Raw genomic sequence first — 14,012 nt, forward strand, 5'->3', positions numbered from 1 at the left:
TTGATGAATCAACTTCAACACCTATCTCTGTCCTTTACATACATTCCAACAAACACCAAGATCTACATCCTTTGGTTCCAGGTACAGGCATTTTCTCAGATATATCTTCTTCTCCCACTCCAAAATGCAAAACAATCCTTCGTTCATAACCTCAATCACTGGAATCCTCTTCCAATAGCAAAGACCTGCCCAATCAACCCAGGGCAGGATCCATGGAGGTTAATAGACCTCCCTCGAATAAGGACAGTAAGGTAAAAAGACGTGGTTGTAAACAAAAGGGTTCTCCACCAAATTCACCTAACATAAATAAAAATGGCCACCTTGATACAATGGAACTTGTCAAGGTTTACATTCTAATCTGGATGACATCAAAACACTGATTGCTTCCTATCATTGTGTGTCTTTTCTTTCGGCAAACATTTCTGAAACCTACCGATACAGTCACCTTTTGGCTGTACAGAAATGACAGCTATGTGATGGACGAGTGCATGGAGTGTGGCAGGGGTGGCACTGTTGGTTAATCAGCATGTGCCCACCCTGTCTTTGCCACTTGACACAACCTTGGAGGCCATAGCCATCCATGTTTTCTTGGGTCATACCGTCACTGTTTGTTCCCTCTACCTGTTGCCTGGAGAGACGTATGATCAATCAGACCTTGATGTTCTCATTGAACAGTTGCTGTCTCCCTTTTTCATCCTGGGGACTTTAATGGACATTATTCTCTCTTGGGAAGTGCTAATATTGATAGAAAGGGTTGCTCTGTAGAGCGTATGCTCTCTGATAGCAACCTTTCTCTTTTCAATACTGGTTTTTCTACTTATTTCCATGCACCTAGTTAGTCCTTTACTGCTAATGATCCCTCAATTTGCTCCCCTTCATTATTCTCCCATTTTTCATGGAGGATTGACAGTAATCCATGAGACAGTGATCATTTTCCTACAATTTTGAGAGAGACTGGCTGTGGTCAGTGCCACCCGATCCACATGCCCCCAGTGAAAGCTGGATCAGGCAAACTGGCCATCTTTCACTACTCTCTCAGAATGTGATCCTGCCATCATCTGTAAACCATCAATAGACGACTGTGTGGCAGCAGTAACTGACTGTTTTATACAAGCAGGTGCTCATTGTATTCCTAAAACCTCAATACGTTTTCCACTATGTCTTCATCCATGGTAGAATCCTGTCTATCACATGGCATGGAAGGCTCAAAAATGGGCCTGGGATACTTTCTGTAGATATCCCACAATCTCGAATTGCATCACTTTCCAGTGGGCCCGTGCACATGCTTGATGGGTGAGACATCAAAGCCAGAAAGAATCTTGGATTAAGTTCACAACTGGCACATCTTCTACCACCAGTTCCAAAGTCATATGGGACAAGATTCAAAAGTTCAGTGGGCAATATAATTCTGTCCTCCTCTCGATCTTGCTCTCTGATGGGCAGGAAGTAGCTGGTACCCGATACTCTAGGTGAAAGCTTTTGGTGGGTATCTGGCACTTCTGCTTCTTCTTCCACCTTCTTGGCCATTAAGACTTGGGCCAAGCAATCACCTCTTTTCTGATTGTCTCTAAGACTATAAACGTCCCTTAACGCTGGTGGAACTCAAACCAGCCCTTCGTCGGTCTGGCAGTATATCAGGTTGGACCTGATGATATACACTCTGACATGCTGTGCTATCTATCTCCTGCTTCTATTGCTATTCTTCTGATTGTTTATAATTGGATCTGGCAGGAGAATGTTTTTCCTGATGCCTGGCACCAGATTATTGTCTTACCTTTCTATAAGCCTGGGAAGGATACCAAGATTCCTTCAAACTATTGTCCAAATGCTTTGAGGAGCTGTCTCTGTAAGACCTTAGAGAGGATGGTTAATGCTCGTCTTGTTTGGTTCCTCGAATCAAACAACCCCTCTCTCGCCTATCCAGTGTGGATTCCAATGGCAGCACTCCACTATGGACCACCTGATTTGACTTGAAACATCAATCAGAGAAGTCTTTCTCAAATTACCATATCTTGTATCAATATTCTTTGACATTCAGAAGGCTTATGATACAACATGGAAGTATGACATTTTGAGAGACCTCCATATATATATGGGTTATGTAGCCATTTGCCCATTTTTATTAAAAAAAAAATTTAATGGACAGGAGATTCCAAGTTCATGTGGGTTTGACACTTTCCCATTCGTTTTTTACAGGAACTTGGAGTCCCTCACGGCTGTGTTTTGAGTGTCACACTCTTCAGTATAAAAATTAATGCCATCACTGAACAACTCCCTCTCACTGTTGCAAACGGTCTCTATGTCAACGATTTTCACATCCCATGTCAGTTGTTGAACATGAGGTATATTGAGTGGCACCTACCGATTGCCCTCAATCGTTTACTGAAGTGAACCACAGCAAATGGCTTTAACTTCTCTCTCTCTCTCTAAAACTGTTTGCATGCACTTTTGCTGCCAACAATGTATTCACCCTGATCCTGAACTCTGTATCAGTGAAATTGTGCTGCCTTTGGTCCCTTAGACAAAGTTCTTGGGCCTCTACAGCTTCTGTGTTCACTGCTGAACTGTATGCCATTTCTCTTGCCCTGGATCACGCAGAAGCTAAGCAGTACTCAAACTGCACTATTTATACTGACTAGCTTAGTTCTCTGCTGGCCCTGGAATCGCTTCACGTTGGTTCACACCCTGTTCTTGCTGATATTCAAAACCAACTGGCCCATTTCTCTAACATCTACTTCTGTCCAGATTTTCTGGATACCGGGTCACGTTGGTATTCTCAGGAACGAGCACACCAACACCACAGCTAAGTCTGTCTGCTCTGGCACTCTCACCGCTGTTCCTGTCCCATACATGGACTATGGTTTTGTATTCAAGGCTCAGCTCCATGCCAGCTGGCAGTTGATGTGGAGTGAGCAACATAAAAACAAGCTTTTCCAAATAAAACCCTATATTGGACTTTGGCCCTCTTGCTTCCATAAGGAAAGAGGATTCCGAAAAGAGGATGTTCTAACTAGACTACGTATTTGTCACAGTTTTTTAAACTGATCATTTTCTTTTATGTGGAGCTGATGCACTAGTCTGTAGTTTGTGTAACATTCGGATCGCAATAAGCCACATTTTACTTTTTTGTCATTGCTATGACTCTTAACAACAGCACCATTTTAAACATGTACTGTCCCAAGATTTATCCATAACATTAGTGTTATTAGTGATGGTGACACACTCCAGTTTGGTAATGTTTTTAGTTTTTAAAAGGCCATTAAAATTTTTAATGGCATTTAAGGTTTTTTAATTTGTACATTACACCTTTTTATTGTGGCTCCATTTTAAAAATCACATTTCGTCTTGTGCGATTTGAAATTAGAAACTGGCCATAACATTAAATAACTCAACCAGGATTGGAAAGGCCAACTTCAGTTAACTAATGCTGCTGTTTGAACTACCCATTAGTCATCCTGGAGAGTTATTATTATAATTTTGCTACATGTCTTTTAAAACTTTTTTTATTACTTTCCTATTTGAAAATGGCCATAACATCAAATAACTTGGAACCAGGACTGGAAAGGCCAACTTCAGATGACTGACAATGGTTTTTGTACTTACGTATTAGTCTTCCTGGCGAATTATGATAATTACAGTTACACTACAGAAAGTCCTGTACAACTTGAATTACTGTAGTTTTTCACTTAACGTTGTAGACTAGATGTAAACATTGGTTTTATGCTATTTGTATTGTTTTTTTCTTAAACTTTGTTTTGTTTTACCTTAATTTCCTTTTATGAATTTTACTAAATTTACTTTTAACTTTTTACTGGATGTTTGAGACAGACAACCTAGCTGCTTTGTGCCATAAAACACTAAATCAACCAACTAACCTAATTTTATAAAGCAACATAAGAAAATTCTTAATTTCCTTCAGTATGTGAATAGTGACATTTGCTCTCTAAGTATGTCCTCTTGTCCTAATTTATTTACCACCCCTCTACCCTCTAAGTACAAACTTTAAAGTAAATTATTTATTATAATGTTATCATCACTCAAGCAAAACATGGTTTTTATATCCTTAAATCTTACTTTGCCAGAGAGCCATAAATTACAAAATCAGATCTCTCTTTCACAAATGTACAGTAGTTCTGATGTTTAATACTGTATTATTTATAAGTAATAGAAAGCAAAAGCTTTAATATTTCAAATGATGTATTAATGTACATTGTTTTCTGTTTTATTCCTTTGAGAAACACATCAACTCTCTTGGCTGAACTATTAACAGCTGTTGTTGTACAGTTGAAATAGCAGAAAAATTATGATGGTTACAGAAATTGTCTGCTTTTTGCATGTTGTTATTTTGTATTCTTTGGTGCATTATTTGATAAAAAGTATTTGATGCAGTAGTACCATTAGTATAAAAAGTAGTGTTAAATTTCACTGAAAGTTATCAGCATAAAAAAGAAAACCTGAGTATTTGTTTTTCATGTGTACTTTTTTATTATTATAAAAGTACTGAAATGTGAAACTTAGACTTTTTAAGTTAAACCTAGGTAAAATAAATAATAATAAAACCTTTTCATGTGGTCTGTTTTGTAAACAACTGTGAGTAGCCTGTATTTCAGGTAATTCAATAGGTTAATGTGAGCGGGACATTTGCTAAGTGACTTACAACTAGTGTGACAGTTCAGAGAGCAATGGAACAATAAAATTTAACTTAAAAATTATACTGTTACTAGTTTAAAACTTTAGAATAAACAAATGTAGGTTTGAGTTATAATGTGAAGTCAGTCTAGAAAGAAAAGGGTAATTTATATTTATTTTGTATTGATATAGGTTGGTTACAATGTCAGTAAAACTGACCAATCTATATTATATAGTTATATTTTTTCTCATCTAATTTCATGAAATCTCAGGAATGCACTAGTATATAATGACATTATTATGCAACAAAAGCCCTCCACTAGTAAGAGGGCAATACATATTTTGAACTAGTTCCCTCTATGCTTTTACAATTGTGAAGAAACATAAATTGCAGATTTGAAAAGTTTAAGGAATTTTTTTTCCTTTTTTTTTTCAAATTGTAAACAGTTCATTTAATATTTTACACTTGTATGAATGAAGAAATTTCCTCATATGAGTTATGTTTCAACTATGGCTGCTGAAGGCACATTGGATGTGGATGACATAACAGCCATTGTAACTAGGGTATTACGTTTCCTTATGCAGCTGGAGTCTTCACCTTCCAGCCATTGTCAGCTGTTCCTTACCCACATTCTTAAGGGGAAAATAACAAGGAGTTTATTTCTCCCTGTGAACTTGAGAACTGTACTTCCTGTTGAGGGTAGCATCCAAACTCCTGTTCATTATTAGTATTTAATATTACAGGTATATATCGTTTTATCTTTTTCCCCTGTGTCAGATGATTCTTCTTATTTCCTCCTTCATAACCCTAAGTCTAAAGAATTTTTTTGCTTTTTGTCCTTTTTTCTAATGTTGATGGTCATACTGATTCCTTTTTAGACCAACTATATTCTCATAACAATATGCCTTGTCCTACTTATCTCTTTGATTCTGGTTTAGTCATTGTGACTTCCCCTTTCTCAATTTTCAAAATTTAGAATCTCTGTTGCCCTTTGTGGTCAATTCCACTTTCCAGTGCATGACCACTTTTAGTATGCTTGTGGTACACTTATATGTGGCTACTGTCTGATCTAGACTGTACTTATTCCATAGACTGTGATGAAAAGAAAAACCAGCACTGGAGGGTGATCTGCTTGCTTCCTTGGCTTGTTTGCTGGTTTTTAAAAATGGGGATAGATGGTCATCTATTACATTGTCTCTAGTAAAAGACCTTTCCAGCTTAAGGACCAATGAAAATCTGAAGATTATTTCCAGCTCTCTGCACCACAAATTTTCCCTTTCCATTTGAGTAGAGTATGAGAGAACATTGCCATTTACCTGTTCCTACTGGAGTGGTGCACTATGGATCATCTTTACTGACTTGGGCCTATCCACTGGAACTAGAAAAAGGAGTGGGAGTTGATGGGAAGTGGGGCAATTGGGACACTATCAGTGTTGCACAAGTCACATCTGGTATAGCTATACTTGTTACACATCACTTGTGTTGTCTACCTGCAACTTGAATTTGTACACTAGAGTTGAGGCAAGCACACTGTTATGTTACTGCATCCTCCTCCTACAGTCTGACTATTTAGTAGAGCAAATTACAACATGTGTGCTCTTTTGCTTCATCTTGTGGCTGTCCAGTAGAGTTGAAACAAGTACACTACAAAATTTATGCCCTTCTCCTGCAGCCTGTGACTGTTCAGTAAGGTCAGTGTGATTACACATGAAACACATATGCACTTTTCATGCAGATGTTGCTTCTTCAGTGAAGTTAAGGCATGTATACACTAATACACTGTACCTTTTTTTTTTGCATCTAGTATTGATCCAGTAGTCTGGTTGAGGTGAGAACAAAGTACAGTCTGAAGTGCTCCAATCATGCTACATATATGAGTTCTTTAACCTCTTGTTTGGAAGTACTAGGATGGCCTATTCTTGTAACACCTTAGGAGCACTTGCCTTTTCATTCCCCTTTTTCTGGACAAAGAATGTATCTTGGAAGAGAACCTGTGGAGCCTCTTTCTTTCAGTGCCACATTCAATATGTTACCTTCAAACAGTTTCTGAAGGGAATTCATGCAGGCAGATATTTTCATCATGAAATTTTATTGTAACTGTGTGAAAAGAGGTGTATCATCTGAAAAGTTAACGTTTTTCTTACCTGAAAATTCATTTCCAATAGATACTTGCTTCTCGCATATTCCCACCCTTTCTGCCTACTTCTGGTGTGGTGCACCTTATTCATGTTTGCTGTGTCAAAGAATGAAGATTTATGAGTGAAAGAAAATAGAGGGAGTTAGTACATAAGGAAATGTCACCTTCCTATTGGTGGAAGACTTTGCATAATAATATCATTATACAGTAGAGCAACTCGCAGGAAATCTCAAGAGCTTTCTAAAGATTAATGGCATGCAAATTTATAAGGCAGGCTCATGGGAAAATAGCTTGTGAAAATATTATGTGAAGAGGTGTCTGTCAGAAATGCATTTTATAAGTAAGAAAAATGTAACTTTGCAAGATCATCAAATTAAACATGATAGTGTAAAAGAAAATCATGGTGGATTCACTAAAAGAAAATCTTGTCTGACTTATCTGTTAATGCTTAAAATCCTTGAAAAAAGTAACCTGAATGGTGGAAAGGGTATGCATACTTAGATTTTCATATCTTCACAAATATCACAGAAAAAATTAGCCTTTACACGACGGATCCCGGGTAAAATGTTATGTTGTCATGTTTGTTGACTTGCATTCAAAATTTCATTAAACTACTCTTTTATGAATTCATGTCAATAAGTTTGGAATCAGATTTTATTTTATAATTCAAATTTTAACATTATATATGAGTTAATTCCTTAACTTAAAAGTAAATATTAAAAGAACACACTAAAGTATAGATTTTTAGTGAGTTGTGTTGAATGCAGCACTGTTCGGAATTAGAAGTTTGTGATGGTAAAATACAAAGTCTATGGTTTCATACAAATTAGAAACTTAAAATTACTAATATTAACAAGCTAGAATATAAAATAAGAACCTCGTATCATTTTATTTCACTGAGATGTGGCTTGTGTACTGAATCAAAAAAATTGTCCCTTTTATACAGTTACTTCAATATATGACATGAATAACCAATTGACAGCTTAGAATGTCCCTCTAGTAGTTTCCTCAGCCATTTTGACATGTATAAAGGCTAACAAATTCTTGTGAACCAAGATTTTAAAAAAGTAGGTTGTGTGTTTAGTCTGCTTGAAGTTTTCATTTTTTTTAAAGCTAAATAGGTCTTAGTTACTAAGCTTAATAAATTCTAGTGGAATTCTAAGGTATTAGTATGTATAGTTTATGATTTTTTGGCTGTTCAACTGTATATATAAAACCTAAACAAATTTTTCTTTATCTTCCACATGCAAAATTTTAAAAAGCTTAGCAACCTGTGTCTAACAGCTAAGTTTAAAGGTCATAGCAAGAAGAGATAATTATTTGCTTTACTTCTTGATTTACAATTTTATATCTTAAGAAAAATAAGTTTATTTCTAAATAGTAATAATCTATATACATATATAATGTATAATAATTGAAATGTGACTGTATATTACAAAATAGTAGCCTGCTAAAACTCAGAAGACTAAGGTCAGCTTTATATTATTGAATATAGTTACATGGGTGCACATCTGCCATGTCACTAACTTCTGTATTGTTAGCCAAGCATGTTTGAAAGGTTTATATAAAAATAATAATGAACATATATAAATCTATAATGATATAAGGTTTAAGCTACTTAACATAACATTTGTGTTTTCTTGTTATAATATGTTGTCATTCCTAAATAATAGACATAATTTATATTTATTTCCTAATTTTTATGGTGATGGGAAGATCAGTCAAATCTACAAGTCCACACAGAGATTTATGACAGGTTAGCAGCATTGTTATAAGACTGGTCCATACATTTTGAAAAATTAAGTTTGCAAACTTCACATAAGTACTGCAATACCTGGTTTGCTATTTTCTCAACAGTACGGCTTTTCAGTTCCAGAAAAGTTAAAAAGCATTCAGTAGGCTGGCCATCTTTTAAGTATCGAAGTACAACACTTAACTGATCTATATATAATAGATCTGGTGTCGAATCAACTGACAAGCTTGGTCCTTTCGAGCCATTGGTTCAATGAGTTCTTCACAGGTGGTTTTCAACAAGTAAGAAGGATTTCCTTTTCCAGAATTTCTATATTTCAAAATGTGCCCTGCTAAAAATGGATCAAACTGACTTATGAGCTCAGGCAGCCCTAAAAAACTCACATTTGCACCAAATTTTTCATCTGTTCCTCGAAAAGCTAGACCATGTTCAGTTAACATACAAATAACAACTATTACATGCTCCCAGACATGTTCCCAGTAATTGCACTCTTCTTTAATTTGTTTTTCCAACCTTTGTCACAAGTCTAAACCTTGTCTGATAGTTAAGTATGTTAGCCTGAAGTTTCGGTGAGTAGTGGTTCTTTCATGATAGCCAGTCACTGAACTCTTCTCTTTCAACAAAACGTGACAGAAAATTTAGGGACAAAAAGTTTACAAACAAAGCAGTAAACGAACCCTGTTGATGGTGAATACAATAACCACTCTCGTATTGCTCACCATTGGCTTTTACCCCAAAGAAAAGGTTTTGTGAACAGTATCTCATTAGTTTGCCACTATTGAAAGTCTGGCAAGATTTGCCAAGTGGCCCATTGTGGTGTGGACAGTCAGTGGGCCTACAAACATTCCAATAAGCTACATCATCAGCAAAGAAATCAAGGCACAACCCTGGATCTTTTGCTTTAGTTTCTTCATCTTTTGTTAACTGAAGCATTTTACCATAGTCCAGAAGATTTTCATTTTCAGCAATTATTTCAACTTCAGACTGTCTTGTGGAGCAACTTGCATCAAAATTAACACTAGAGATATCAGGAGAATTTGCAGGCAAAGTGAGATCAGTTGTGAGACTTGTGCCAGTTAAACCAGCCTGTGACACCTCAATGTTATCATGATGTTCTGACCATGAAGTGAACAAAGTGGTACTTGTAGGTGTGGAACTTGGTTCATCTTCAATCTCATCAGAGTCAGATGCAGTACAAGTGACTTCTGATGGCAGAGATGGGTTGTTATTCGGAAGATCATGTTGTGTAAGTTGAGTGAAAAAAATTAGTCAACATTCCAGTCTTGGCCACTAAATCAAAAGCCCTTTTTTTTTTGTGCCAGTTTTCTCTTTTGTGTGCCACTTAATTGAACACATTTCATCTTGCAGTCTGTAAAATACAAAAAAAACATAAATGAATATGGATCATGTATCGTTATAATGATTAGAAAAACACTGAAATTCATAAAGAAAAGCATTGGTAAGACAGTCAAACATACTAAACTCTAGGTCTACATTCAGACAAAGATTGTCAGAAAGTTATCCTGGGACCTAGGTCCATCAAAATATAAACATAAATTCATAAATACCTTCATTTATTTGCTGCATTCTGATTGGTTGGAAACTGTTCGTGACTGGCTTCAATCCATTTTAGGAAAATCAGTTTTCAGTCATTACAAAAGTTTCATTAAGGTTGTTGCTATAGTAGCTGTATGCAAGAAGCAGTGTAATGACATTGGTAATATGTAAATCCATTGTGAGCCAAAAAGTATTCCAAAACAATTCGTGATCAACAATACATACTGTAGTAGCATATATACACAGTGATCATTCTGTACTGGTACACATACGTAATATATATCAATTGTAAATTGTACTGTACATTGAACTACTAAATACTGGGTTAGGCCTAGGCTAGAGTAACTTAATTCTAATCGAATATCTGAAGAATGAGTAGTAACCTCAACTGTGAGCTCAGTTTTGATTTGGGGATTTTAGATGAGCCAAGAAACTATACATCAACAAAATAGGCATATGTCTGAAACTTTATCTGCATGCCTGGGTGTGATGGCAAATTCAAAATGATCACCTTAAATTGGAAATAGTCCACTTCATTATTCCAGGCTACAGTAGCATTTCCAGTGTACTTACACTAAACTAGTTACAGTATTTAGGTGTAACGTTATTGTCACTCAATTCTTAGATAACAACACTAATCTTAGGCCCAATGCTAATACATTGCAACTGAGGCCACTAACATTAAGCCTGGTGCTCAATATTACCCTTGCTCACATGAACTTGTTCAGTTCGTGCACTTTTTTTTTAAACTGTTTTTGTTGATTTGGCAGTTCTTTACAGTATTTTTGTATGACCACAGTGCCTCAGTACTGTGCTACTAGTAGTGTGGTGTCTAATGTATACATAACAACATTAAGAATCATGTTGTCGTACAATTCGATGTCTTATGCAGTTTGACCTAAAAGGTCAAATTATTGCCTTTAGACTGCTTCAAACAGTCAGTTGCTTTCCCTGCTATTCAGAAATGTAATAGAACACATACTGATCTGAATTTATAGTTACAAAGTGGTTGAATTACACTTAAAAGTTTGTCATCATTGTTTCTCTGTTTCTGCCTCAGATTGTTCATTTGTCTCATAAAAATATCACCTGAGGGCAGGACCAGATCTAGGCATTATGATGTCAGGATAGGATCAAGGAAGAAATAAAGAGAATATAATTGTGATCTCTATTTTTGGGTCTAAAAATGGCATATTTAGCAAAATTTTGTTGGCTATTTATCTCCTAAGTAAATCTTAGCTTCGGATCTGTTTTCCTTTCTAAATTTTTTCTTGGTATGATAAATTTCAAAATGTGCTCACACACAAGGGAGGGTTTTTTTTTTACAGCAAGTTGTTTGAAGCCAGAAAAATTACAGCTCAGAAAAGCTTCAGTGAGAAACACACTGATAAAAAATATTACAAAACACACATGAATAATGAAAATAGAAGCCAAAAAATCAAAACTAGCCAAGTCTCTGTACACATCTGTCACCATTTTGTTTGACTTGTGTTTCTGTGGTATTTTACTGTAGATGTAACTGAATAAAGCAGTGAAAGATAAAACAGTTCTACCACCTATAATTTCTTATAAATAGCAACAACAGAAGGAATGGTTGAGAAAAATATTTCACCTTTAAGGTCAGACATCATAACATATGATCATCTTTTACCTGAAGTTTTATCAATTGCTCTTTATACAAATCTTTTGCAAATCAATGACTTCTTACTTCATATACATAGTTTAATAGTTTCTCGAAACTGTAGTTACTCAATGAGCCAAAGAAAACGTTTTTTTTAACAATGCAGAGTAAAGCTGAACACGGCAGATAAGGACAATTACAAAAACATTGACTAAAGTTGAGTGGCAGTGGAAGAGTCCAGGGCATGATAGCTAGGAGAAAAACTCTGGTGTTCTCCTTCCCGTTACATTCTACTGAGTAATTGTCTGGAGTTAGTCATTGCATCTTAAAATGAACATTTAGAAATGGTGATTGTATGGTAGGTATAATAAAATATAAACAGTAAGAGAAAAAACATGCCATATGACACACAAAAAAGCATATGTAGGATTTTTTTCGTGATTGATGTGCATAATTAGAGAGGGCTGTAGTTACAATAGGGATAGTGTCACGTTCCTGTTGGTGGAGGGTTGCTGTATGATCATTTGTATGGTAGTGTGCAGTAACAGTAGAAGTAACAAGGCTAATGGTGTGCAAAAATGTGTGGTGATTTAGGGCAGTACAAGTCAAGAAAGGTTTTTGTAAGTATCTGTTGAAAATACATTTTCAATTTAGATAATTGTAGATTAGTATAAAAGCATAAATCAAATACTTCAAATGATTTATGGTTTTTCCTCATGGAAAGTAATTGTTAATGGATATTTTTCTTTTATAAATCTTCCATCAAAATAATTGTATGATTTTGTTATAAGCAGTAACTTATGTTAGCTTTTAAGTTTTAACAGATATATGAAATGTTTACAGGAAATTCTGGAACAAAAACCTAAAGAAGAAATTAAATCTTTAGTGACAACTAGACAAAATGGAGCAACACCGTTAGTCATGGCATCTCGAAATGGACATTTAGAAGTGGTGGAATACTTGTTAGAAGAATGTAAAGCTGATATTGAACAGGTATTGTACTATAATAGCCATTTATTTTTAATGTTTTTTTTTTTTTTTTTCATATAGTGATATAAAACCTACATTCCAAAGTAGACAGTATATCTAGAGCATTGCTTTAACTGTTTTACCTCATTTGAGAAATCTTGAATACTATTAGATACAGTATTTAAGGAAATTGTGGAAGAGGACTTCTTCAGAAAGAACAAAAAAAGAGAGGAAGTCAAATACACTTTCCTAGCATTTGACATTGTTTTATGGGTTTTTTTAATAAAACAAATTTATTGTTTTGTAGTAGTTAGTATAACTGTACACTGTTAAAATGTGTTTTATATTTGGGTGAAAAATATCTGGAAAACCGTTAGTAACTGTTAATGAAATAACATATCACTTTCAAAGTGTATGAGAAATTGGTAGCACTAATTACTTTGAGGAATGCACAAAGTTGTGTAGAAATATTTCTGCTAAAATGTTTGTAACTTATTTTTGTTTTTTTTCCTGGCCAAAAATATAATCTATCATTAAAGACTAGAAAATTTATAAATGGGGAAGAAAAAAAAGCTTTTTATATTTTGAATTTGAATGAAGTATTTAGTAAAGAAGAAAGTTGAATGTTTGTTTAAAATATCCAACTTGTTGTTTCTGTTAATACAAAGCAAACCATACAAAAAACTACTGAATGAGACAGTTTGAAACTTGAGATAACATTCTTCAAATAAAATATCTTATTTTTATGTTGCATAATTTTATATATTCAAAACTTTATAAAAATTTCATTGATATATATGTGTATTCTTTTACCCCCAAAAATGTTAAGCTTTGTTGTAAATTTCACATAGACTTCTGTGTCTTAATACATTATCATAAAACTTTCCAATACATGCAGTGTTACTGTTAATTAACTCTTTCAGCACAGGTTTGGTTTTAAAGACCAATCTTGCAACCATTTTGTACTTGTTATAGTTTACATGCAATAACTTTTAAATTAGTAAATGTATCTTCATGAAAATTTGCAAATTATCAGAAAACATTACAAGATTTTCATATGGAAAATATTAGATGTTTTTTATTAAATTTTAAGATTTTTTAAGCAATGTTTTTCTCAGACCATTTTCTTTTGAAATGTTTACTCTCAAACATGCAAAGTAATTTTAATCTTAAAATTAAAAATACTTTCATGTACACTAAAATTTTCAAATTTCACATGGAAACTGCTTATAAAATTTAGATAGCTATTAAACATTTATTTAGAAAAAAACTTTCTTTTCCTAATGAATGTGTAAGTTCAGTCAATTTTACTGACCCTCATAACTGCCATAAAATATTAGAAAAT

The 14,012-nt window shown here is 34.6% G+C and overlaps 1 protein-coding gene across 2 annotated transcripts in view; it reads left to right on the forward strand.

Annotated features, from left to right (window-relative positions):
* The window catches only part of LOC143258479 (protein fem-1 homolog A-like), a 56,545-nt gene that overhangs the window by 3,028 nt on the left and 39,505 nt on the right, over positions 1 to 14,012 (forward strand). Inside the window, exon 2 of one of the 2 annotated variants that reach the window (XM_076517522.1) lies at positions 12,542 to 12,691. In XM_076517522.1, coding sequence (XP_076373637.1) covers positions 12,542 to 12,691 — 150 coding nt within the window. Of the gene's footprint in view, positions 1 to 12,541; positions 12,692 to 14,012 lie in introns of those variants that run through there. The other variant, XM_076517523.1, reaches the window with a different exon arrangement.

Source organism: Tachypleus tridentatus, chromosome 8, assembly GCF_004210375.1.
Source record: "Tachypleus tridentatus isolate NWPU-2018 chromosome 8, ASM421037v1, whole genome shotgun sequence".
NCBI classification, from domain to species: domain Eukaryota; kingdom Metazoa; phylum Arthropoda; class Merostomata; order Xiphosura; family Limulidae; genus Tachypleus; species Tachypleus tridentatus.